General features: G+C 45.7%; 1 protein-coding gene across 2 annotated transcripts in view; it reads right to left on the bottom strand.

The window, feature by feature from the left end:
• LOC110507771 (membrane-associated phosphatidylinositol transfer protein 3) overlaps window positions 1-26550 on the bottom strand; it is a 156833-nt gene that overhangs the window by 35920 nt on the left and 94363 nt on the right. For both annotated transcript variants that reach the window (XM_036965164.1, XM_036965165.1), the window contains exons 11-13: window positions 16220-16408; window positions 15547-15695; window positions 735-851 (exon numbers count right to left, since the gene is read on the bottom strand). In XM_036965164.1, coding sequence (XP_036821059.1) covers window positions 735-851; window positions 15547-15695; window positions 16220-16408 — 455 coding nt within the window. The remainder of the gene's footprint in view (window positions 1-734; window positions 852-15546; window positions 15696-16219; window positions 16409-26550) is intronic.

Here is a 26550-nt window from a genome sequence, read left to right as displayed (position 1 = left end):
GAGACAAGGGACAGCTGGGGGAAAGCGGGGGAGAAAAGGTAACCTAACACGACCAGCAGAGGGAGACAGGGTGAAGGGAAAGGACAGAGACAAGACAACATGACAGTCATAGACTGTTCTCTCTGCTACCGCACGGCAAGCGGTACCGGAGTGCCAAGTCTAGGACCAAAAGGCTCCTTCACAGCTTCAACCCCCAAGCCATAAGACAACAGAACAATTAATCAAATGGCCACCCGGACTATTTACATTGACCCCCAACCCCTTTGTTTTTACACTGCTGCTATTCGCTGTTTAACATCTATGCATAGTCACTTTACAAATTACCTTGACTAACATGTATCCCCGACTCGGTACCGGTACCCCCGTTTATAGCCTCGTTATTGTTAGGTCATTTTCTTCTGTTACTTTTTGATTTGATTCGATTTTTTACTTTATTTTATTTAGTAAATATTTTCTTAACTCTATTTCTTGAACTGCACTGTTGGTTAAGGGCTTTTAAGTAAGCATTTCACGGTAAACTCAACACCTGTCGTATTCGGCGCATGTGACAAATAAAGTTTGATTTGTAATGGCACCCTATTCTCTATATAGCGCACTTCCCAGGTCAAAAGTAGTACTGTACACTATATAGTGAATAGGGTGCCATTTAGGACATAACCATTGAATCCAGTGTGGGGATAAAGGTGCGGAACTGTCCTTTATCTTTCATGAATAACTCATGTTGGTTTCCTCACCCTCAGTTTGACAGGCGTCCTCCTGCGAAGCCACTTCTCCCGTGGGCTAGATGGAGAGAAGGGGGCTGAGTCCTTGCTGTCAGCTTCCTGGGTCTTCACACTGTCGCATCGCATGAGCTGCATGAACACACACAAGCACACAAGCATGGACACACATACACGGTTCATTAATCCGCGCGTGCTTAGTCCACTCAGTATGATGGCACTTCTCAAACAGAATCCCTAGTCTACTTTTAGGCACCTGATGCACATTTATCAGTGGAGTGGCATACATACACTAGACAAAACAATTACATGGAATATTCATCCTCTGGTGCTTGAACACACTTGAGAGAGAATGAAACTAGGACTGTGATTATCTTGAGGCATACACTGTCACAGCTGGTAACAGGAGCTCATTTGTCAAGAGGAAGATTCAGGCGTATTAACAGGCTAGCCTTTGGATGATTCGTTATGAAGTGGACTACATGTACATTTCATCTCAGAAGTTGAGAGAAAAGAACCTGTCTTTAGCCTAATCAATGTGCTGCCAGGCTAAAGAAACAGCCAGGCTAATGATGTGTTTTCAAAGAGGAGAGGAGAGGAAAGGACAGGTCGCAATGAGAGAAGGAGTTTAACTCCATGACTGCATTAACGAGATCCTAGTTTAAGGTCCAACCTCTTGTTACACAGCAATGATAAGAATAGGTCATTGATTTTACTTAATTCAAACTTGACCAGCCGTTAAGTATGGTACAGTAAGTAAATGAAAAGGGCAGTAGGTTTGTGTGAACCACTGGGAGTAAGTTTGTGTGAACCATTTAAAAAAAAAACTTTATTTAACCAGGTAGGCCAGTTGAGAACAAGTTCTCATTTACAACGGCGACCTGGCCAAGATAAAGCAAAGCAGTGCGACAAAATCAACAACGCAGAGTTACACATGGGATAAACAAACATCCAGTCAATAACACAATAGAAAAATATGTATACAGTGTGTGCAAATGAAGTAAGGAGGTAAGGCAATAAATAGGCCATAGTGGCGAAGAAATGACCATTTAGCAATTAACACTGGAGTGATAGCTGTGCAGAGGAGGATGTGCAAGTAGAAATACTGGTGTGCAAAAGAGCAGAAAAACAAAAACAAATATGGGGATGAGGTAGGTAGTGGGCTATTTAAAGATGGGCTGTGTACAGCTGAGGCGATCGGTAAGCTGCTCTGACAGCTGACGCTTAAAGTTAGTGAGGGAGATATTGGTCTCCAACTTCAGTGATTTTTGCAATTTCTGTTCCTGTCATTAGCTGCAGAGAACCTGAAGGAAAGGCGGACAAATGTGGAATTTGGCTTTGTGGACGACCAGTGAAATATATCTGCTGGAACGTGTGCTATGGGTGGGTGCTGCTATGGTGACCAATGAGCTGAGAAAAGGTGGCGCTTTACCTAGCAAAGACTTATAGATGACCTGGATCCAGTGGGTTTGGCGACGAATATGTAGCGAGGGACAGCCAATGAGAGCATACAGGTCGCAGTGGTGGGTAGTATATGGGACTTTGGTGACAAATTGGATGGCACTGTGATAGACTACATCCAATTTGCTGAGTAGAGTGTTGGAGGCTATTTTGTAAATTACATTGCCGAAGTCAAGGATCGGTAGGATAGTCAGTTTTACGAGGGTATGTTTTGCAGCATGAGTGAAGGATGCTTTGTTGCGAAATAGGAAACCAATTCTAGATTTAATTTTGGATTAGAGATGCTTAATATGAGTCTGGAAGGAGAGTTTACAGTCTAGGCAGACACCTAGGTATTTATAGTTGTCCGCATATTCTAAGTCAGAACCGTCCAGAGTAGTGATGCTAGTTGGGCGGGTGCAGGCAGCGATTGGTTGATGCTAGTGCAGTATGCCACAGGATGTTTTTGTGCTGGTCAAGGGCAGTCAAGTGAATCAAGGGCTATATCTGATCTTAGTTCTACATTTTTTGAAAGGGGAATGCTTATTTAAGATGGTGAGGAAAGCACTTTTAAAGAACAACCAGGTTTCCTCTACTGACGGGATGAGGTCAATATCCTTCCAGGATACCCGGGCCAGGTTGATTAGAAAGGCCTGCTTGGCCTCCCGGGTGGCGCAGTGGTCTAAGGCACTGCATTCCAGTACTAGCTATTCCACCAGAGACTCTGGGTTCGAGCCCCGGCTCTGTCGCAGCCGGCCGCGACCGGGAGGTCCATGGGGCGACGCACAATTGGCCTAGAGTCGTCCGGGTTAGGGAGGGTTTGGCCGGTAAGGATATCCTTGTCTCATTGCGCACTAGCGACTCCTGTGGCGGGCCGGGCGCAGTGCACGCTAACCAGGTCGTCAGGTGCACGGTGTTTCCTCCGACACATGTGTGTGGCTGGCTTCCAGGTTGGATGTGCGCTGTGTTAAGAAGCAGTGCAGCTTGGTTGGGTTGTGTTTCGGAGGAAGCATGGCTTTCGACCTTCGTCTCTCCCAAGCCCGTAAGGGAGTTGTAGCGATGAGACAAGATAGTAACTATTAACAACTGGATACCGCAAAGTTGGGGAGAAAAAGGAGGGTAAAATTCAAAATGGACGCAGGCAATGAGGCAGTGATCATTGAGCTCCTGGTTGAAAAGAGCAGAGGTGTATTTAAAGGGCAGATTATTCAGGATGATATCTATGAGGGTGCCCATGTTTACTAGATTGTAAGACGGCCGGGGTGTAAGCATATCCCAGTTTAGGTCACCTAACAGTACAAACTCTGAAGATAGATGGGGGGCAATCAATTCACATATGGTGTCCAGGGCACAGCTGGGAGCTGAGGGGGGTCTATAACAAGTGGCAACAGTGAGAGACTTATTCCTGGAGAGATAGATTTTTAAAAGTAGAAGCTCGAACTGTTTGGGCACAGACCTGGATTGTATGACAGAACTCTGCAGACTATCTCTGCAGTAGATTGCAACTCTTCAGCAGTTCTATCGTGATGGAAAATGTTGTAGTTGGGGATGGAAATGTCCACATTTTTGGTGGCCTTCCTAAACCAGGATTCAGACACGGCTAGGAAATCAGGGTTGGTGGAGTGTGCTAAAGCAGTGAATAAAGCAAACTTAGGGAGGAGACTTCTGATGTTAACATGCATGAACCCAAGGCTTTCACGGTTATAGAAGTCAACAAATGAGAGCGCCTGGGGTCACACAGGGCCTGGGTTAACCTCTACATGACCAGAGGAACATAGGAGGAGTAGGATGAGGGTACAGCTAAAGGCTATAAGAACTGGTCATCTAGTGCGTTGGGAACAGAGAATAAAAGGAGCAGATTTCTGGGAGTGGTAGGATAGATTCAAGGCATAACGTACCGCCAAGGGTATGGTAGGGTGCGAGTACAGTAGAGGTAAACCTAGGCATTGAGTGACGATGAGAGAGGTTGCATCTGGAGGCACAAGTTAAGCTAGCTGAGGTCTCCGCATGTGTGGAGGGTGGGACAAAGGAGCTATCTAAGGCATGTTGAGTGAGACAAGGGGCTCCGCAGTATAAATAAAACAATGAGAGCTACCCTAAACAACAGTATACAAGGCATATTGACATTGGAGAGAGGCATAAAGCAATCACAGCTGCTGATTAGGAGAGCTAAGACAACAACGGGTAAGACAACAACAGGGTAAACAGCTAAGGGGTAAGCAGCTAACAGGTAAACAGCTAACGGGTAAATGGCAATGAATGAGCAGAGAGGGTCAGTTAGCTACACACAGGGCCTGAGTTCGAGGCTGGGGCCAATAGATAAACAAAATGAAGTACCGTGTTAATGAACAGTCCAGCAGATATCAGCTGTGTAGCCGAGTGATCATAGGGTCCAATGAGCAGCAACAGATGAAACAGGGAGCCATTCAGTAGTCGTTACTACGCTAGGCGAGAGGGAGACAGGGCACTCAGAAAGCTAGCGGGCCGGGGCTAGCAGATGGGTCTTCACCGACATCCACGATACAGAGGCCGGATGAGAGCACATCGGCCGAATTACATCAGCAGACCAGTCGTGATGGATTGAGGTATTGTAGTTGAGGTAGTACAGCTGTGCCCTGTACTTCGTTGGCTAGCAAGGGAGATGTGCCTAGCTCGAGGCTAGCTCGAGGCTAACTGGTGCTTTCTTCTGGACAGGGGTGTTAGCCACAATAGCCACTCGGTAGTAGCTAGCTAGCTGCGATGATCTGGTGTAATGGTCCACTGTTTGTGGCAGGAATCCGGTGATGTAGTGGAGAAAAGCAGTCTGATATTCTCAGGGCTGATATCACGCTGTGCAGACTGGCAGTCATGCGATGAATACAACAGGACCTTGCAGTGAAATGCTTACTGACGAGACCCTAACCAACAAGGCAGTTAAAACATTTTTTTTAATTGATAAGATTAAGAAATAAAAGTAACAAGTTATTAAAGAGCAGCAGTAAAATAACAATAGCGAGACTATATACAGGGCGGTACCGGTACAGAGTCAGTGCGCGGGGGCACCGGTTAGTTGAGGTAATATGTACATGTAGGTAGAGTTATTAAAGTGACTATGCATAGATCATAACAACAGAGAGTAGCAACAGTGTAAAAGAGGAGGAGGGGGGCAATGCAAATAGTCTGGGTAACCATTTCATTAGATGTTCAGGAGTCTTATGGCTTGGGGGTAGAAGCTGTTTAGAAGCCTCTTGGACCAAGACTTGGTGCTCCGGTACCACCGGTACTAGGGTGGCTGGAGTCTTTGACAATTTTTAGGGCCTTCCTCTGACACCGCCTGGTATAGAGATCCTGGATGGTAGGAAGCTTGGCACCAGTGATGTACTGGGTTGTACGCACTACCCTCTGTAGTGCCTTGCGGTCAGAGGCCGAGCAGTTGCCATACCAGGCAGTGATGCAACCAGTCAGGATGCTCTCGATGGTGCAGCTGTAGAACCTTTTGAGGATCTGAGGACCTATGCCAAATATTTTCAGTCTCCTGAGATGGAACAGGTTTTGTCGTGCCCTCTTCACGACTGTCTTGGTGTGCTTTGACCATTTGACCGTTAGTTTGTGGGTGATGTGGACACCAAGGAACTTGAAGCTCTCAACCTGCTCCACTGCAGCCCCGTTGATGAGAATGGGGGCCCTCTTTTTCCTGTAGTCCACAATCATCTCCTTTGTCTTGATCACATTGAGTGAAAGGTTGTTGTCCTGGCACCACACAGCCAGGTCTCTGACATCCTTCCTATAGGCTGTCTCGTCGTTGATAAGACTGTTGTGTCATCAGCAAGCTTAATGATGGTGTTGGAGTCATGCCTGGCCGTGCAGTCATGAGTGAACAGGGAGTACAGGAGGGGACCGAGCACACACCCCTGAGGGGCCCCTGTGTTGAGGATCAGCGTGGCAGATGTGCTGTTACCTACACTTAACACCTGGGGGCGGCCCATCAGGAAGTACAGGATCCAGTTCAGAAGGAGGTGTTTAGTCACAGGGTCCTTAGCTGGTTAATTAGCTTTGAGGGCACTATGGTGTTGAACGCTGAGCTGTAGTCAATGAACAGCATTCTCACATAGGTGTTCCTTTTGTCCAGGTGGGAAAGGGCAGTTTGGGAGCAATAGAGATTTCATCATCTGTGGATCTGTTGGGGCAGTAATCAAATGGAGTGGGTTTAGTGTTTGTGGGATTATGGCATTGACGTGAGCCATGACCAGCCTTTCAAAGCACTTCATGGCTACAGACGTGAGAGCTACGGGTCGGTAGTCATTAAGGCAGGTTACCTTAGTGTTCTTGGGCACAGGCACTATAGTGGTCTGCGACAGGTAGCCAAGAGGTTAGAGCGTTGGACTAGTAACCGACATGTTTCAAGATCGAATTCCCGAGCTGACAAGGTAAAAATCTGTTGTTTTGCCCCTGAACAAGGCAGTTAACCCTATTCCTAGGCCGTCATTGGAAATAAGAATTTGTTCTTAACTGACTTGCCTAGTTAAATAAAGAAAAAAACGGGGAAAAAAACATGTTGGTATTACAGACTCGGACAGGGAGAGGTTCAAAATGTCAGTGAAGACACTTGCCAGTTGGTCAGCGCATGCTCGCAGTACACGTCCTGGTAATCCATCTGGCCCTGCAGCCTTGTAAATGTTGAACTGTTTAAAGGTCTAACTCACATCGGCTGCGGAGAGCGTGATCACACAGTTTTCTGGAACAGCTGATGCTCTCATGCATGTTTCAGTGTTACTTGCCTCGAAGCGAACATAGAAGTAATGTAGCTCGTCTGGTAGGCTTGTGTCACTGGGCAGCTCTAGGCTGTGCTTCCCTTTGTAGTCTGTAATAGTTTTCAAGCCCTGCCACATCCGACGAGTGTCGGAGTACAATTCGATCTTAGCCCCGTATTGATGCTTTGTCTGTTTGATGGTTCGTCTGAGAGCATAGTGGGATTTCTTATAAGCTTCCGGGTTAGAATCCTGCTCCTTGAAAGTGGCAGCTCTAGCCTTTAGCTCAGTGCGGATGTTGCCTGTAATCCATGACTTCTGGTTGGGGTATGTACGTACGGTCACTGTGGGGATGACATAATCGATGCACTTATTGATGATGTACTCCTCAATGCCATCGGAGGAATCCCGGAACATATTCCAGTCTGTGCTCACAAAACAGTCCTGTAGCTTAGCATCTGCTTCATCTGACCACTTTTTATTGATCTAGTCACTGGTGCTTCCTGCTTAAATATTTCCTTGCAAGCAGGAATCAGGAGGATAGAATTATGGTCAGATTTGCCAAATGGAGGGCGAGGAAGAGCTTTGCATGCGTCTCTGTGTGGGGAGTATAGGTGGTCCAGAGTTATTTTTCCTCTGGTTGCACATTTAACATGCTGATAGAAATTAGGTAAAACTGATTTAAGTTTCCCTGCATTAAAGTCCCCGGCTACTAGGAGCGCTGCCTCTGGTTTAGCGTTTGCTTGTTTTCTTATGGCGCAATACAGCTCATTCAATGCTATTTTAGTGCCAGCCTCTTACTGTGGTGGTATGTAAACAGCTACGAAAAATACAGATGAAAACTCTCTTGGTAGATAGTGTGGTCTATGGCTTATCATGAGATACTCTACCTCAGGCGAGCAATAGCTTGAGACTTCCTTAGATATTGTGCATGAGCTGATATTTATAAAAATACATAGCCCGCCACCCCTTGTCTTACCAGATGCCGCTGTTCTGTCCTGCTGGTACAGAGTATTTTGTATTTGTATTTTTTTTATTTCACCTTTAACCAGGTAGGCCAGTTGAGAACAAGTTCTCATTTACAACTGCGACCTGGCCAAGATAAAGCAAAGCAGTGCAACAAAAACAACAGCACAGAGTTACACATAAACAAACGTACAGTCAATAACCCAAAATAAAATAAAAATAGAAAAATCTATGTACAGTGTGCGCAAATGTGAAAGAGTAGGGAGGTAGGCAATAAATAGGCCATAGAGGCAAAAATAATGACAATTTAGCATTAATACTAGAGTGATATATGTACAGACAATGATGTGCAAGTAGAGATACTGGGGTGGAAAAGAGCAAGAGGCTAAGTAATAATATGGGGATGAGGTAGTCGGGTGTGCTATTTACAGATTGGCTGTGTAAAGGTACAGTGATCGGTAAGCTGCTCTGACTGTTATGGTGAGTAAATGAGGACCCAAAAGCGAACTAACTTAAACAGAGCTTCTTTAATAACCAAACATAGGTAGGCTCAGATAGACCGGCAGATTCCGACAGGACAGGACAAGGTTACAGCAAACATGACGATAGTCTGGCTCAGGCATGAAACACAAACAAACAAGAATCCGACAAGGACAGGAGCAGAAACAGAGAGAGATATAGGGACCTAATCAGAGGGAAAAAAGGGAACAGGTGGGGAACGGGGTGAATGGGTAGTTAGAGGAGACAAGGGACAGCTGGGGGAAAGCGGGGGAGAAAAGGTAACCTAACACGACCAGCAGAGGGAGACAGGGTGAAGGGAAAGGACAGAGACAAGACAACATGACAGTACCCCCCCACTCACCGAGCGCCTCCTGGCGCACTCGAGGAGGAAACCTGGCGGCAACGGAGGAAATCATCAATCAGCGCACGGTCCAGCACGTCCCGAGAGGGAACCCAACTCCTCTCCTCAGGACCGTACCCCTCCCAGTCAACTAGGTACTGATGACCACGGCCCCGAGGACGCATGTCCAAGATCTTACGGACCCTGTAGATAGGTGCGCCCTCGACAAGGATGGGGGGGGGGGGGGGGGAAGACGAGCGGGGGCGCGAAGAACGGGCTTAACACAGGAGACATGGAAGACCGGGTGGACGCGACGAAGATATCGCGGAAGAAGAAGTCGCACTGCGACAGGATTAATGACCTGAGAGATACGGAATGGACCAATGAACCGCGGGGTCAACTTGCGAGAAGCCGTCTTAAGGGGAAGGTTCTGAGTGGAGAGCCAAACTCTCTGACCGCGACAATACCTAGGGCTCTTAGTTCTACGCTTATTAGCAGCTCTCACAGTCTGCGCCCTATAACGGCAAAGTGCAGACCTGACCCTCTTCCAGGTGCGCTCGCAACGTTGGACAAAAGCCTGAGCGGAGGGGACGCTGGACTCGGCGAACTGAGATGAGAACAACGGAGGCTGGTACCCGAGGCTACTCTGAAAAGGAGATAGCCCGGTCGCAGACGAAGGAAGCGAGTTGTGGGCGTATTCTGCCCAGGGGAGCTGTTCTGACCAAGACGCAGGGTTGCGAAAAGAAAGACTGCGTAAGATGCGACCAATAGTCTGATTGGCCCGTTCTGCTTGACCGTTAGACTGGGGGTGAAAGCCGGAAGAGAGACTGACGGAAGCCCCAATCAAACGGCAAAACTCCCTCCAAAATTGAGACGTGAATTGCGGACCTCTGTCCGAAACGACGTCTGACGGAAGGCCATGAATTCTGAAAACATTCTCGATGATGATTTGTGCCGTCTCTTTAGCAGAAGGAAGCTTAGCAAGGGGAATGAAATGAGCCGCCTTAGAGAACCTATCGACAACCGTAAGAATAACAGTCTTCCCCGCTGACGAAGGCAGTCCGGTGACAAAATCTAAGGCGATGTGAGACCACGGTCGAGAGGGAATAGGAAGCGGCCTGAGACGGCCGGCAGGAGGAGAGTTACCGGACTTAGTCTGCGCGCAGACCGAACAAGCAGCCACGAAACGACGCGTGTCATGCTCCCGGGTGGGCCACCAGAAACGCTGGCGAATGGAAGCAAGCGTACCCCGAACGCCAGGGTGGCCGGCTAACTTGGCAGAGTGAGCCCACTGAAGAACGGCCAGACGAGTAGGAACGGGAACGAAAAGAAGGTTCCTAGGACAAGCGCGCGGCGACGGAGTTAGAGTGAGTGCTTGCTTTACCTGCCTCTCAATTCCCCAGACAGTCAACCCGACAACACGCCCCTCAGGGAGAATCCCCTCGGGGTCAGTGGAGGCTACTGAAGAACTGAAGAGACGAGACAAAGCATCAGGCTTGGTGTTCTTAGAGCCCGGACGATAAGAAATCACGAACTCGAAACGAGCGAAAAACAGCGCCCAACGCGCCTGACGCGCATTAAGTCGTTTGGCAGAACGGATGTACTCAAGGTTCCTATGGTCAGTCCAAACGACAAAAGGAACGGTCGCCCCCTCCAACCACTGTCGCCATTCGCCTAGGGCTAACCGGATGGCGAGCAGTTCGCGGTTACCCACATCATAGTTACGTTCCGACGGCGACAGGCGATGAGAAAAATACGCGCATGGGTGGACCTTGTCGTCAGAGAGGGAGCGCTGAGAAAGGATGGCTCCCACTCCCACCTCTGACGCGTCAACCTCGACAACGAACTGTCTAGAGACGTCAGGTGTAACAAGGATAGGAGCGGATGTAAAACGATTCTTGAGGAGATCAAAAGCTCCCTGGGCGGAAACGGACCACTTAAAGCACGTCTTGACAGAAGTAAGGGCTGTGAGAGGAGCTGCCACCTGACCGAAATTACGGATGAAACGACGATAGAAGTTCGCGAAGCCGAGAAAGCGCTGCAGCTCGACGCGTGACTTAGGGACGGGCCAATCAATGACAGCTTGGACCTTAGCGGGATCCATCTTAATGCCTTCAGCGGAAATAACAGAACCGAGAAATGTGACGGAGGAGGCATGAAAAGTGCACTTCTCAGCCTTCACAAAAAGACAATTCTCTAAAAGGCGCTGGAGGACACGTCGAACGTGCTGAACATGAATCTGGAGTGACGGTGAAAAAATCAGGATATCGTCAAGGTAAACGAAAACAAAGATGTTCAGCATGTCTCTCAGGACATCATTGACTAATGCCTGAAAGACAGCTGGAGCGTTAGCGAGGCCGAAAGGAAGAACCCGGTATTCAAAGTGCCCTAACGGAGTGTTAAACGCCGTCTTCCACTCGTCCCCCTCCCTGATGCGCACGAGATGGTAAGCGTTACGAAGGTCCAACTTAGTGAAAAACCTGGCTCCCTGCAGGATCTCGAAGGCTGAAGACATAAGAGGAAGCGGATAACGATTCTTCACTGTTATGTCATTCAGCCCTCGATAATCTATGCAGGGACGCAGAGACCCGTCCTTCTTCTTGACAAAAAAAAACCCCGCTCCGGCGGGAGAGGAGGAGGGGACTATGGTACCGGCGTCAAGAGCTACAGACAAATAATCTTCGAGAGCCTTACGTTCGGGAGCCGACAGAGAGTATAGTCTACCCCGGGGGGGGGTGGTTCCCGGAAGGAGATCAATACTACAATCATACGACCGGTGTGGAGGAAGAGAGGTGGCCCTGGACCGACTGAACACCGTGCGCAGATCGTGATATTCCTCCGGCACCCCTGTCAAATCACCAGGCTCCTCCTGTGAAGAAGAGACAGAGGAAACAGGAGGGATAGCAGACATTAAACATTTCACATGACAAGAGACGTTCCAGGAGAGGATAGAATTACTAGACCAATTAATGGAAGGATTATGACAAACTAGCCAGGGATGGCCCAAAACAACAGGTGTAAAAGGTGAACGAAAAATTAAAAAAGAAATGGTTTCACTATGATTACCAGAAACAGTGAGGGTTAAAGGTAGCGTCTCACGCTGAATCCTGGGGAGAGGACTACCATCCAGGGCGAACAAGGCCGTGGGCTCCTTTAACTGTCTGAGAGGAATGTCATGTTCCCGAGCCCAGGTCTCGTCCATAAAACAGCCCTCCGCCCCAGAGTCTATTAAGGCACTGCAGGAAGCTGACGAACCGGTCCAGCGTAGATGGACCGACAAGGTAGTGCAGGATCTTGAAGGAGAGACAGGAGTAGTAGCGCTCACCAGTAGCCCTCCGCTTACTGACGAGCTCTGGCCTTTTACTGGACATGAAGTGACAAAATGACCAGCGGAACCGCAATAGAGACAGAGGCGGTTGGTGATTCTCCGTTCCCTCTCCTCAGTCGAGATGCGGATACCTCCCAGCTGCATGGGCTCAGCACCCGAGCCGGCAGAGGAAGATGGTAGTGATGCGGAGAGGGAGGCGACGGAGAGCGCGAGCTCCTTTCCACGAGCTCGGTGACGAAGATCAACCCGTCGCTCAATGCGAATAGCGAGTTCAATCAAGGAATCCACGCTGGAAGGAACCTCCCGGGAGAGAATCTCATCCTTTACCTCTGCGCGGAAACCCTCCAGAAGACGAGCGAGCAAGGCCGGCTCATTCCAGCCACTGGAGACAGCAAGAGTGCGAAACTCAATAGAGTAGTCTGTTATGGATCGATTGCCTTGACATAGGGAAGACAGGGCCCTGGAAGCCTCCTCCGCAAAAACAGATCGATCAAAAACCCGTATCATCTCCTCCTTAAAGTCTTGATACTGGTTAGTACACTCAGCCCTTGCCTCCCAGATTGCCGTGCCCCACTCACGAGCCCGTCCAATAAGGAGAGATATGACGTAGGCGACACGAGCAGTGCTCCTGGAGTAAGTGTTGGGCTGGAGAGAAAACACAATATCACACTGGGTGAGGAACGAGCGGCATTCAGTGGGCTCCCCAGAGTAACACGGCGGGTTATTGATTCTGGGCTCCGGAGATTCGAAAGCCCTGGAAGTGGCCGGTGGATCGAGGCGGAGATGGTGAACCTGTTCTGTGAGGTTGGAGACTTGGGTGGCCAGGGTCTCAACGGCATGTCGAGCAGCAGACAATTCCTGCTTGTGTCTGCCTAGCATCGCTCCCTGGATCTCGACGGCTGAGTGGAGAGGATCCGAAGTCGCTGGGTCCATTCTTGGTCGGATTCTTCTGTTATGGTGAGTAAATGAGGACCCAAAAGCGAACTAACTTAAACAGAGCTTCTTTAATAACCAAACATAGGTAGGCTCAGATAGACCGGCAGATTCCGACAGGACAGGACAAGGTTACAGCAAACATGATGATAGTCTGGCTCAGGCATGAAACACAAACAAACAAGAATCCGACAAGGACAGGAGCAGAAACAGAGAGAGATATAGGGACCTAATCAGAGGGAAAAAAGGGAACAGGTGGGGAACGGGGTGAATGGGTAGTTAGAGGAGACAAGGGACAGCTGGGGGAAAGCGGGGGAGAAAAGGTAACCTAACACGACCAGCAGAGGGAGACAGGGTGAAGGGAAAGGACAGAGACAAGACAACATGACACTGACAGCTGATGCTTAAAGTTAGAGAGGGAGATATGACTCCAGCTTCAGAGATGTTTGCAATTCTTTCCAGTCATTGGCAGGAGAGAACTGGAAGAAAAGGCAGCCAAAGAAAGTGTTGGCTTTGGGGATGACCAGTGCAATATACCTGCTGGAGTACGTGCTACTGGTGGGTGTTCAGTTGAAGAGCATGCATTTAGTTTTACTAGCATCTAAGAGCAGTTGGAGGCCACGGAAGGAGTGTTGTATGGCATTGAAGCTCGTTTGGAGGGTTGTTAGCACAGTGTCCGAAGAAGAGCCAGATGTATACAGAATCGTGTCGTCTGCAAAGAGGTGGATCAGAGAATCACCAGCAGCAAGAGCGATATCATTGATATATACAGAAAAAAAGAGTTGGCCCGAGAATTGAGCCCTGTGGCACCCCCATAGAGACTGCCAGAGGTCTGGACAACAGGCCCTCCGATTTGAGACACTGAACTCTATCTGAGAAGAAGTTGGTGAACCAGGCGAGGCAGTCATTTGAGAAGCCAAGGCTATTGAGTCTGCCGATAAGAATGTGTTATTGACAGAGTCAAAAGACTTGGCAAGGTCGATGAAGACGGCTGCACAGTACTGGCTGGCGGTTTATGATATCGTTTAGGACCTAAAGCGTGGCTGAGGTGCACCCATGACCAGCTCGGAAACCAGATTGCATAGTGGAGAAGGTATGGTGGGATTCGAAATGGTCGGTGATCTGTTTATTAACTTGACTTTCAAAGATTTTAGAAAGGCAGGGCAGGATGGATATAGGTCTTTAACAGTTTGGGTCTAAAGTGTCACCCCCTTTGAAGAAGGGGATGACCACGGCAGCTTTCCAATCTTTGGGGATCTCAGACGATACGAAAGAGAGGTTGAATAGGCTAGTAATAGGTGTTGCAACAATTTTGGTGGATAATTTTAGAAAGAGAGTGTCCAGATTGTCTAGCCCAGCTGATTTGTAGGGATCCAGATTTTGTGGCTCTTTCAGAACATCAGCTGTTTGGATTTGGGTGAAGGAGAAGCAGGGGGGTGGGAGTTGGGCAAGTTGTTGCAGGGGTGTTGAGGTGTTGGCCGGGGTAGGGGTAGCCAGGTGGAAAGCACGGCCAGCCGTGAAAAAATGCTTATTGAAATGATCGATTATCATATATTTATCGGTGGTGACAGTGTTTCCTATCCTCAGTGCAGTGGGCAGCTGGGAGGAGGTGCTCTTATTCTCTCTCTTATTAAACATTTTGGAATTAGTGCTACAGGTAGTATAACCAGCCAGCTGTATGTTGATAGTGTCGTTGTTCAGCCACGACTCCATGAAGCATAAGATATTACATTTTGAATGTCCCGTTGGTAGTTTAATCTTGTTGGTAGGTCATCGATTTTATTCTCCAAAGATTACATGTTTGCTAGCAGAATGGTAGGAAGTAGGGGTTTATTCGATCGGCTATGAATTCTCAGAAGGCAGACTGCCCTACTGCCCCTTTTTCTCCGCCTCCTCTTCACGCAAATTACGGGGATCTGGGCCTGTTCCCGATAAAACAGTATATCGTTCGCGTCGGGCTTGTCAGACTCGTTAAAGGCAAAAAAGGATTCTGCCAGTCCGTGGTGAGTAATCAAAGTTATTTTTGGTAGAGACGTAGTGCACTATATAGGGAATAAGGTGCCATTTTAGACACAACCCCTTACTGTACTGGGTGGCTGCTCTGGTCTCTTTTCATTGCTCTCTAATTACCAAGTTAAAAGGCTGTCAGTGGTCAGGATGGGTTTTAATAGGTCATGACACCCTGGCTGGTTTGAATCACTCTGTGAGGGTCTGAGGACACCATGAGCAAGATACACATAATACAAGCGCACACAAACACCCAGTTACATTTGACATTTTAGTAATTTAGCAGATGCTCTTATCCAGAGGGACTTACAGCAGCAATTAGGGTCAAGTGCCTTGCTCAAGGGCACATGGATAGATTTTTCAACATGTCAGTTCGGGGATTCAAAACAGCAACCTTTCGGTTACAGGCCAAATCTTTTAACAGATAGGCTACCTGCTGCTCATTTGCATGCAAGCACACATAACCACAATCCACAGCACAAATAATAGTATACATGATCTGAATTCCAGTCTCAATAGTCAGGACACAGACACACATACATTTAGGGGGGGAGGGGGGGGGGGGGGGGGGGGGGGGGGTGTTACCTGTCGGAGCACAAACGCAGCTACATCAGTGGACTCCCAGTAGGAGGCATGGAAGAGATGAGGCAGTGCCACAGTGGGGAAGGAGGTCAGCACGTCTGGACAATACAGAGAATAGTCCAACCTCTTAGAGCCCCACCAGCTACTGGAAACTGAGGCAGACGCGCACGCACGCACGCACGCACACACACACACACACACACACACACAGAGGAAGAGAGAGAAACACACAGAAGGAAGATAATTAACACAGGCATATCAAGATAAGGTTTTCTTCGAGTTATTTAAAGTGATTTGTGGGTACTAATTGGTATTATTCATCTGGTCTTTTAGCCACTGCAGTATTAGATTTGAAATAGAAGTAGGTTAATGTGAGGTAAAACCTGGAGAGGCAAAGTTGGGTCTCATGAGTCTGGCTATATCTACCCACCATAGATAATTGATTAAATAATGTACAAAGCGTAGCCCGAATGTGACCTTTTGTTCTGATTGCTAATGAGCAGTCTCCACCCCCTTCTCTCTCTCTCTCTATGCCCCCCTCTCTCTCTATGTATCTTTCCCTCTTGTTCTCTCTCCACCTCTTTCTCTCTCTCTATCTTTCTCTCTCCCGTGCCCTCTATCTCTTGCCTTTCTCTCCCTCTCTGCCTGTCTCTCTTTTGTTCTCTCTCCCACTCACTGTTGGTGATGATACTACTCATCCGGCCAACAGAGCAGAAGGACGTCTCACTGTCCATGCTGGACACACTGGCCCTGCGCCCTCCTCCTCCCCTCCCACTGTCTGTTTCAGGGGAAGGGGGCACGGTCGGGGCACCAGGACTGGGCTCTGCCTCCAGGAACACCTCTGGGTGGCTCTGGATACCATCAGCTAGAGAGTGAGGGGGAGAGGGGGAGAGAGAGAAAGAGAGAGAAAGAGAGATAGGTAGAAAGAGTTAGAGAGAGGGAGAGGGAGTTCAATTAAATAACAATGAACTAGTAACGTTCTCTGTGAATCAATACTGTTACATGGTCTAATAGGAGAGTATGTGGTATTGGCTTGTTCTGTGTGTCCCAGAGGAAGGCCTTGGACACACACATTGTCAGGTAATTAGGTTGGGTTGTAATGATCCAGGGATTGTGACCGATGGTGATGACCAATCAACATACCCAACCCCAGGAGCTGAGAGAGAGAGGTCAGTGAGGGAAACTGTTAACAACTACACTACAGCCCAGATGGCCCTAGTTACTCATCACCTTTAACCCTGTATGTTTGGATGGATGTGTTTGTTTTGTCCCCCCACTGTACAGGCATTATTTGCTCTGTAGACCTGTAGATGGAAGGAGGAAACTTGTATTTGCCCTGTGATATATATGGTTGTATCAGAGAACATGGAAATAAAGGATAGTCTCTAAGCGACATGGCATAGTAGTAGCAGATCACATAAATAATATAATTCTTAGAGAGACAAGTGACCACTCCTTCTGTTTAATTATACATTTATGTTGAACTTCACAGGAGCCTCTCTGGAATAAAGAAGGAGGGAGGGAGGGAGGGAGGGAGGGCAAGAGAAAGAGTGATGAAGAGAAAAGAGAGAGACAGATAGACTACAAGGGAAATGTGTCATTTCCAAGACATTTTTATTTTATTTTATTTTATTTTACCTTTATTTAACCAGGTAGGCAAGTTGAGAACAATTTCTCATTTACAATTGCGACCTGGCCAAGATAAAGCAAAGCAGTTCGACAGATACAACAACACAGAGTTACACATGGAGTAAAACAAACATACAGTCAATAATAAAGTATAAACAAGTCTATACACAATGTGAGCAAATGAGGTGAGAAGGGAGGTAAAGGCAAAAAAGGCCTTGGTGGCAAGGTAAATACAATATAGCAAGTAAAACACTGGAATGGTAGTTTTGCAATGGAAGAATGTGCAAAGTAGAAATAAAAATAATGGGGTGCAAAGGAGCAAAATAAATAAATTAATTAAATACAGTTGGGAAAGAGGTAGTTGATAGGGCTAAATTATAGGTGGGCTATGTACAGGTGCAGTAATCTGTGAGCTGCTCTGACAGTTGGTGCTTGAAGCTAGTGAGGGAGATAAGTGTTTCCAGTTTCAGAGATTTTTGTAGTTCGTTCCAGTCATTGGCAGCAGAGAACTGGAAAGAGAGGCGGCCAAAGAAAGAATTGGTTTTGGGGGTGACTAGAGAGATATACCTGCTGGAGCGTGTGCTACAGGTGGGAGATGCTATGGTGACCAGCGAGCTGAGATAAGGGGGGACTTTACCTAGCAGGGTCTTGTAGATGACATGGAGCCAGTGGGTTTGGCGACGAGTATGAAGCGAGGGCCAGCCAACGAGAGCGTACAGGTCGCAATGGTGGGTAGTATATGGGGCTTTGGTGACAAAACGGATTGCACTGTGATAGACTGCATCCAATTTGTTGAGTAGGGTATTGGAGGCTATTTTGTAAATTACATCGCCAAAGTCGAGGATTGGTAGGATGGTCAGTTTTACAAGGGTATGTTTGGCAGCATGAGTGAAGGATGCTTTGTTGCGAAATAGGAAGCCAATTCTAGATTTAACTTTGGATTGGAGATGTTTGATATGGGTCTGGAAGGAGAGTTTACAGTCTAACCAGACACCTAAGTATTTGTAGTTGTCCACGTATTCTAAGTCAGAGCCGTCCAGAGTAGTGATGTTGGACAGGCGGGTAGGTGCAGGTAGCGATCGGTTGAAGAGCATGCATTTAGTTTTACTTGTATTTAAGAGCAATTGGAGGCCACGGAAGGAGAGTTGTATGGCATTGAAGCTTGCCTGGAGGGTTGTTAACACAGTGTCCAAAGAAGGGCCGGAAGTATACAGAATGGTGTCGTCTGCGTAGAGGTGGATCAGAGACTCACCAGCAGCAAGAGCGACCTCATTGATGTATACAGAGAAGAGAGTCGGTCCAAGAATTGAACCCTGTGGCACCCCCATAGAGACTGCCAGAGGTCCGGACAACAGACCCTCCGATTTGACACACTGAACTCTATCAGAGAAGTAGTTGGTGAACCAGGCGAGGCAATCATTTGAGAAACCAAGGCTGTTGAGTCTGCCGATGAGGATGTGGTGATTGACAGAGTCGAAAGCCTTGGCCAGATCAATGAATACGGCTGCACAGTAATGTTTCTTATCGATGGCGGTTAAGATATCGTTTAGGACCTTGAGCGTGGCTGAGGTGCACCCATGACCAGCTCTGAAACCAGATTGCATAGCAGAGAAGGTATGGTGAGATTCAAAATGGTCGGTAATCTGTTTGTTGACTTGGCTTTCGAAGACCTTAGAAAGGCATGGTAGGATAGATATAGGTCTGTAGCAGTTTGGGTCAAGAGTGTCCCCCCCTTTGAAGAGGGGGATGACCGCAGCTGCTTTCCAATCTTTGGGAATCTCAGACGACACGAAAGAGAGGTTGAACAGGCTAGTAATAGGGGTGGCAACAATTTCGGCAGATAATTTTAGAAAGAAAGGATCCAGATTGTCTAGCCCGGCTGATTTGTAGGGGTCCAGATTTTGCAGCTCTTTCAGAACATCAGCTGAATGGATTTGGGAGAAGGAGAAATGGGGAAGGCTTGGGCGAGTTGCTGTTGGGGGTGCAGTGCTGTTGACAGGGGTAGGAGTAGCCAGGTGGAAAGCATGGCCAGCAGTAGAAAAATGCTTATTGAAATTTTCAATTATGGTGGATTTATCAGTGGTGACAGTGTTTCCTATCTTCAGTGCAGTGGGCAGCTGGGAGGAGGTGTTCTTATTCTCCATGGACTTTACAGTGTCCCAGAACTTTTTTGAGCTAGTGTTGCAAGAAGCAAATTTCTGCTTGAAAAAGCTAGCCTTGGCTTTTCTAACTGCCTGTGTATAATGGTTTCTAGCTTCCCTGAACAGCTGCATATCACGGGGGCTGTTCGATGCTAATGCAGAACGCCATAGGATGTTTTTGTGTTGGTTAAGGGCAGTCAGGTCTGGGGAGAACCAAGGGCTATATCTGTTCCTGGTTCTAAATTTCTTGAATGGGGCATGTTTATTTAAGATGGTTAGGAAGGCATTTAAAAAAAATATCCAGGCATCCTCTACTGACGGGATGAGGTCAATATCCTTCCAGGATACCCCGGCCAGGTCGATTAGAAAGGCCTGCTCGCTGAAGTGTTTCAGGGAGCGTTTTACAGTGATGAGAGGAGGTCGTTTGACCGCTGACCCAATACGGATGCAGGCAATGAGGCAGTGATCGCTGAGATCTTGGTTGAAGACAGCAGAGGTGTATTTAGAGGGGAAGTTGGTTAGGATGATATCTATGAGGGTGCCCATGTTTAAGGCTTTGGGGAGGTACCTGGTAGGTTCATTGATAATTTGTGTGAGATTGAGGGCATCAAGTTTAGATTGTAGGATGGCTGGGGTGTTAAGCATGTTCCAGTTTAGGTCGCCTAGCAGCACGAGCTCTGAAGATAGATGGGGGGCAATCAGTTCACATATGGTGTCCAGAGCACAGCTGGGGGCAGAGGGTGGTCTATAGCAGGCGGCAACGGTGAGAGACTTGTTTTTAGAGAGGTGGATTTTTAAAAGTAGAAGTTCAAATTGTTTGGGTACAGACCTGGATAGTAGGACAGAACTCTGCAGGCTATCTTTGCAGTAGATTGCAACACCGCCCCCTTTGGCAGTTCTATCTTGTCTGAAAATGTTGTAGTTTGGAATTAAAATGTCTGAATTTTTGGTGGTCTTCCTAAGCCAGGATTCAGACACAGCTAGAACATCCGGGTTGGCAGAGTGTGCTAAAGCAGTGAATAGAACAAACTTAGGGAGGAGGCTTCTAATGTTAACATGCATGAAATGTTGAGGCCAATGTATTTTCTCTTCATCCAACTCAACTCAACTGTTCATTCTACTTGTATTTGTTCTTTTCCCCTTATTTTAGAAAGAGTTGTAATCCATTTTCTTCTATTTCCTTTTCATTCTATATGTCTGTAATAGCTTGACAATATGTTACCCGTTTCAGGAAACTAGGTGTATGTCACAAGTCACTACCTCACAGGAGAGCCGTTTGAACGGAAACTTTTTTTTAAATCAAAATGTTTTTTGGGGGCAGAAATGCCTTCTCGAACACGTGAACTTTCATGTGCCTTAATAACAAACTTGCATGCCATCTGTAAATACAAATAAAATTGTTAAATAACGAGCCTAGTTGGTTAAGCCACAGAAAAAGCCAGCAACCTTCCCGCTACCCATGATTGGCTGAGATAATGAGTGGGCTGGACAAGCTGAGAGATGAGTTTGGATTGGTCTGCCATATAGCACGCTTCTGTCTATTTGAGCTGGTCAGTTTGTGTAGGTGTTGGGAAATGATGATTAAATGACTGAACAAATCATTTTAATTGGAACTGTAACTAAGTAAAACTTATAATCTGTTTTATTATATCTGATTAACAATATGAGTTCATTAGAAGGGATTGTGTGACACGGACAAGGAGTAAGTAAAGTTAATGAACACCATTCCAACTAGGAAGAAACGAATGGGTTGGGGACTGTGTAAACAAATAACGTAATTAACCTAACGTTTAACCTACAGAAACTTAGCTCTGGGGTTTTTAGATAAGGCAGTGAGTGCATTCCTAGGTTTTCTGTTAATTAAAACTGTCAGTTCAGTGGTGATCGATAATGTTGAGGGGTCAAAAGTTATCTGGGAGTGTGTTAGTAAGTTAGAATGAACTTTTCACCTTACTCTGTCCCGGTCGAGAGGAGGGGATTCTGTTAAAGCAATGAAATGACGTCATGATCTGTATATAAACTGCTGCACGTGATTAAGTGGGAGCGCGCTCCGAGAATAAATTCTATTACCTATTACTGAAAGACTGGTATGCGTCTACTTTATGCAAACAAGAAATCTTAGAAATTCTCATAAAATAGATTAAGGGCTTTCAATTGATGAAAGCACATTGGCATAATTAAATTACAGTAACAGTAGGTAATCCTGTCTAAATGCGGCTTTTTTTAATGTATAGCATAGTAAAAGTTAAGAAAAGACTCAACTATCCATTTCAATAGAACGTCACTGCAACAACTGTTTCAGAGCACTCTTGTCTGAGTGTCACGTTCTGACCTTAGTTCCTTTGTTTTGTCTTTGTTTTAGTATGGTCAGGGCGTGAGTTGGGGTGGGCAGTCTATGTTTGTGTTTCTATGTTGGTTTTTGAGTTTGGCCTGGTATGGTTCTCAATCAGAGGCAGGTGTCGTTCGTTGTCTCTGATTGAGAATCATACTTAGGTAGCCTTTTTCCACCTGTGTTTGGTGGGTGTTTATTTTCTGTTTTGTGGTTCATCACAAGACAGGACTGTTTCGTTTGTTCGTTCTTCCTAGTTGTTATTTTGTTTAGTGTTCAGTTTTGATTATATTAAAAATCATGAACAATTACCACGCTGCACCTTGGTCCTCACCTTATTCCACCGACGATGGCCATTACACTGAGTGTGCCAGAGGGCAGAATAACTTATGAATTTACGAACGCTCAACACCGGTTGAATATGGCCGGTGTCAGTAAACGTTGGCAAAAAAAGCGTAATTAAATTGTTACCAGGAGCATAGTTACATTATCTATTTCTGATATTGCTACTATGCAAGTAGCCATTTACAATTAATATTTTTGGCAACTTTTACTTCACTACATTCCGAAAGAAAATAATGTACTTTTTACTCCATACATTTTCCCTGACACCCAAAAGTACTCGTTTTGACAGGAAAATTGTCCAATTTACACACTTATCAAGAGAACATCCCTGGTCATCCCTACTGCATCTGATCTGGCGGACTCACTAAACACAAATGCTTCATTTGTAAATGATGTCTGAGTGTTGGAGAATGCCCCTGGATATCGGTTTGCTTAATATAAGGAATTTGACATTATTGTTTATACTTTTACTTTTGATACATAAGTACATTTATAGCAATTCCATGTACTTGTGATACTTACTTTTTAAGACCAAATACTTTAAGTATTCTCTTTTACTACTTACTACTACTTACTACTTTACTACTTTTACTCAAGTAGTATTTTAGTAGGTGACTTTTACTTGAGTAATTTTCTATTAAGGTATCTTTACTTTTACTCAAGTATGACAATTTAGTACTTTTTCCACCACTGGATGTGGCTGGGGCTTATAGCATTTCTTTCACATGACCCATCAATTTAGACAAGTGTGTCTGGGTAAGTGTCATCTAATATTTATAAAATATTTTTATCTGGACACTTTCTGTTTACCTGGAATTTCTCCTTATTGTAGGCTACTACTTTTACCACTTTTAGTCTTAATCTTTACTACACTACTCACTGTTTCGCACATGAGATGGGTGGGGCTGGCTTAAGAGGGTGTGAATAATGCTGAATGGGTGTTGACAAAGGAGAGCTCTCCAGTAGGTACCAAAACATTCAAAGGCCATTTCTCAAAAGTGAGTTTAAAAGTTTATCAACTTTCAAAGCAGAATTACTTTCCCATTGTACCTCAAAAATGCAGTGTATGATAACATTTGGTAGCTCTGAGTCTATACTTTTATCCAATATAAAAAAAAATGTGGCTACATAAGACCGATTTCAGCCGGTTGGTCACATACATGTATGCTCTCTTTCTCTGGCAGTATGATAACTAGGGCTCAGGCCTGGTTGGCATGGTTACAGTTCAGTGTTACAGTACAGTGTTGTTGTTTATAGTAATAACATCTGTAGTATAGGCTATCTGAGTGCATCAATATTGTTCCAATCAATTCTCCAGCTCTGGCAACATTATCATTAGCCTTCTGTAACATCTATGCCATAGTGTACTGTACTGTAGACAGAAAGAGGGAGGGGAAGGACAAAGACAGTGAATTGAATGTAAAAGAAAAAAGAAAAAAAAACATTGACATTACAATATCCATAAAAGCAACCCCATAACAATATCCAACTTTGTGTCTCCCAAATGGCACCCTATTCACTATATAGTCCACTACTTTTGATCAAGGTCGTGGTCAAAAGTAATGCACTATAGGGAATAGGGTCCCATTTGAGATGCAGACACAGTCTGTTGTCGGTCTGTCTTCTGTCTCAGTTATATGTAAGACACTTGCCGTATAGCATGGTAATCTCTCTCATTACATTTAACATTGACTGACTGTTCCTCTGAAAGGAACAGACAGTCTGAGTGTCTGCCTGGGAAACATTTCATTGAGTGGCTGCCTGAATGTCTGCCTGGAGAACTTTCCATTAAGCACAGCCATATTTAAGGGCAGGTCTGTGTGTGTATAATGTATGTGTGTGTGTGTGTCTGTCAGAAGATGTGTGCATGCATTTGTTATGCATGTATGTGGATTTGTGTATTTTTATTTTTGTATGTGGTTACCGAGCAGTGAATTACTGGATGCCACAGATGTAGAGGGTGCACCAGACCCTGTTTGATTACATGTTCTCAGCAGGATATGTCCTCTCCATGTTGAACCAGCGGATCCATCAGTAGTCAGGAATTTCATTTTTACATTATGACATGGCCAGTAGAACATAAAGGCTGGATGATTTCTATTATGGGCAGCAGGGGGGAGGGGATGAGGGGGGGAACAGTTTGAGAGAGCAGCATGGATGGTAGGATCTGGAGATACACAATGAGAGCATGTTCCTGTATCAGAATGCTAAACAGGGAGCAGTGCATCTTCACTTCTACTGGTCATCTGTTAGAGGACCCCCGTTTGTATTCCTTTATATAACCAGCTATCTATGGAGAGGCAATTTGTGTGTTGGATCCTTGTTTTCATGATGCTTCTGTGTTTATGTGTGTGTGTGTGTGTGTGTGTGTGTGTGTGTGTGTGTGTGTGTGTGTGTGTGTGTGTGTGTGTGTGTGTGTGTGTGTGTGTGTGTATAAGTGTGTATTTACTATATGTAATTATATTCCTGTGTGTTTGCATGTCTGTATATCAAAATATGTTATTGGGAGCCATCATCTATCAGCTCGGTCCTTAAAGGATGTCTACTTTCAATCCAATCTATTCCAGTGAGGTTAACTCTTTGTGTTGCTGCCGCTGTGACCTTTAGCGGGCGTTTAAACAAAGCAGCGGATGCTTCTCCACGCTATCCGGCTGTCAGTCTAATTTCCACCGTCTGTAAGGGACTGGCAGCCGCAGCGGAATACCAATTCCAGGCCGCTTTCCCAGGCAGGCGTGTGGGGGAATCAGGTGGAGCTAATACTGGCCTGCGGTTATGGTGGCCAAGAAAAACCAACAGTTTGGACTGGTCTTTTTAAAAGCATGGGGAAAGGTGCCATGGATGGTCACATACATCTTGATAGTGTCACACAGGGCTAAGTCAATGTTGGAAAATAAACAATCAGCATACTAGATTGTGTGTGTCTATGGGAGAGTGAAATTAGTGTTTTGTTGTATGGCAATTGGTGTAAAAATGTGACTGGGTGTGACAGATATTTTCTTTCATCTGTTGTATCCTTTCACGTGCACGCACACACACACACCAGAGTTTCCGTTACATTGTAAAAAAAATGAAAAGCTCATAAATAAAACTGCTGCTGGCCAATTGCCCGAAAAAGAAAAAAAATCCCATTGTAAAATAATGCATTTGATCCTATTCATTGTAGGAAATACCAGTCGATGGAAATATATTTGACCAGTCATCCTTATCTATAGGTTCATTTGCATAATTTAGTAGAATTAAGTTGGCGCTTGGTTGTTTTTGTTAGTCGTTATGCTTATCACACGAGCCCAGCACACAGATACAGAGCCTACAGTATCCGCAGAAATCTGTCAGCTAGCGCGGGAGCTGCTGCTACAGCTTCTCAAACAGCTCATGTTGCTGCTGGAGTGAAACATATGCTTTTATAAGCCCAATCATTGCTTAACAATTCTAAATGCAATCGTGTGTTAAAAACTGTTTTGATGGCCACGATTAAAAAGAGCTACTAAAAAGAGCTTTTTTTCCCAATTGGTAAATGAAGCGCACTTACCATTCTCCATTCAAGTGCATATAAGAAACAGTAGGGAGGCTTCAGTGCGTCACACAACCCTTTGGAGGCAGTAAGCATTTTGAAAACATGTACTTAATTGGTTGAAACCTAAATGTTTTACTTTATATTATGAGGCATGTCTTACCTTTCTTCAAAGTTAAATAAGACCATAGAATTGTGAAGACAATTATTTTATAAAGACTTCAATATGCCATTGAAACCAGTAGCATAATTCTCTCATGTTTTCAAATAAACTTTGCTTCTTTGTCCAGTAGCCAAATGCACAATGCTGGTCATATTAGCAACCCATGCTAGTTGTTGCGTCTTTAGATCTCCCCTTTTCAAAATGTAATTTCATTCTTGAGTTGCATGTTCTGTTATGAATAACCATCATCTAAATGTGATTTCTGTCATTCTGAGCATCGTTACGCACCCAATGCATATGGGTCTGGTAAATTTGTCAAATATTCTTTAAATTAAAATGCTGCAAGTCACAATTTTGGCACCACATTCTACTAACGCACACACAAACAAAGGGGCGGCAGGTAGCCTAGCGGTTAAAGCATTGGACTTGTAACCGAAAGGTTGAAAGATCGAATCCCCGAGCTGACAAGGTAAAAATCTGTCGTTCTGCCCCTGAACAAGGCAGTTAACCCCCTGTTTCTAGGCCGTCATTGAAAATAATAATTTGTTCTTAACTGACCTGCCTAGTAAAATAAAAAACACACACTCAATCAATTATCTGCTATCTTTAATGAGCCCTGTTACTTCTACTCTCAGTGGAGCCCTCATCCTCTGTCACTTCAGTGTTGTGGGGACTTTGTCTTTCACAGCACACTGCACACAGACAGGGGACACTGACTGTGACGCACTCTCTGTCGAGAGAAAGAAACACCACCAGGATTTTAACGATGTGTGCTGGAGGAGAAACAGAGGTTGAGAGTGTGACAGAGAGAGAGAGTGATGGATGAGGGGGAGATGAGAGAAAGACAGAATCTTCTGAATGTTGGTGACTGTCATATAATGCAAAATAT

This window comes from Oncorhynchus mykiss, chromosome 27 (genome assembly GCF_013265735.2).
Source record: "Oncorhynchus mykiss isolate Arlee chromosome 27, USDA_OmykA_1.1, whole genome shotgun sequence".
Taxonomy (NCBI): domain Eukaryota; kingdom Metazoa; phylum Chordata; class Actinopteri; order Salmoniformes; family Salmonidae; genus Oncorhynchus; species Oncorhynchus mykiss.
This window is presented reverse-complemented; position numbering and strand designations above follow the sequence as displayed.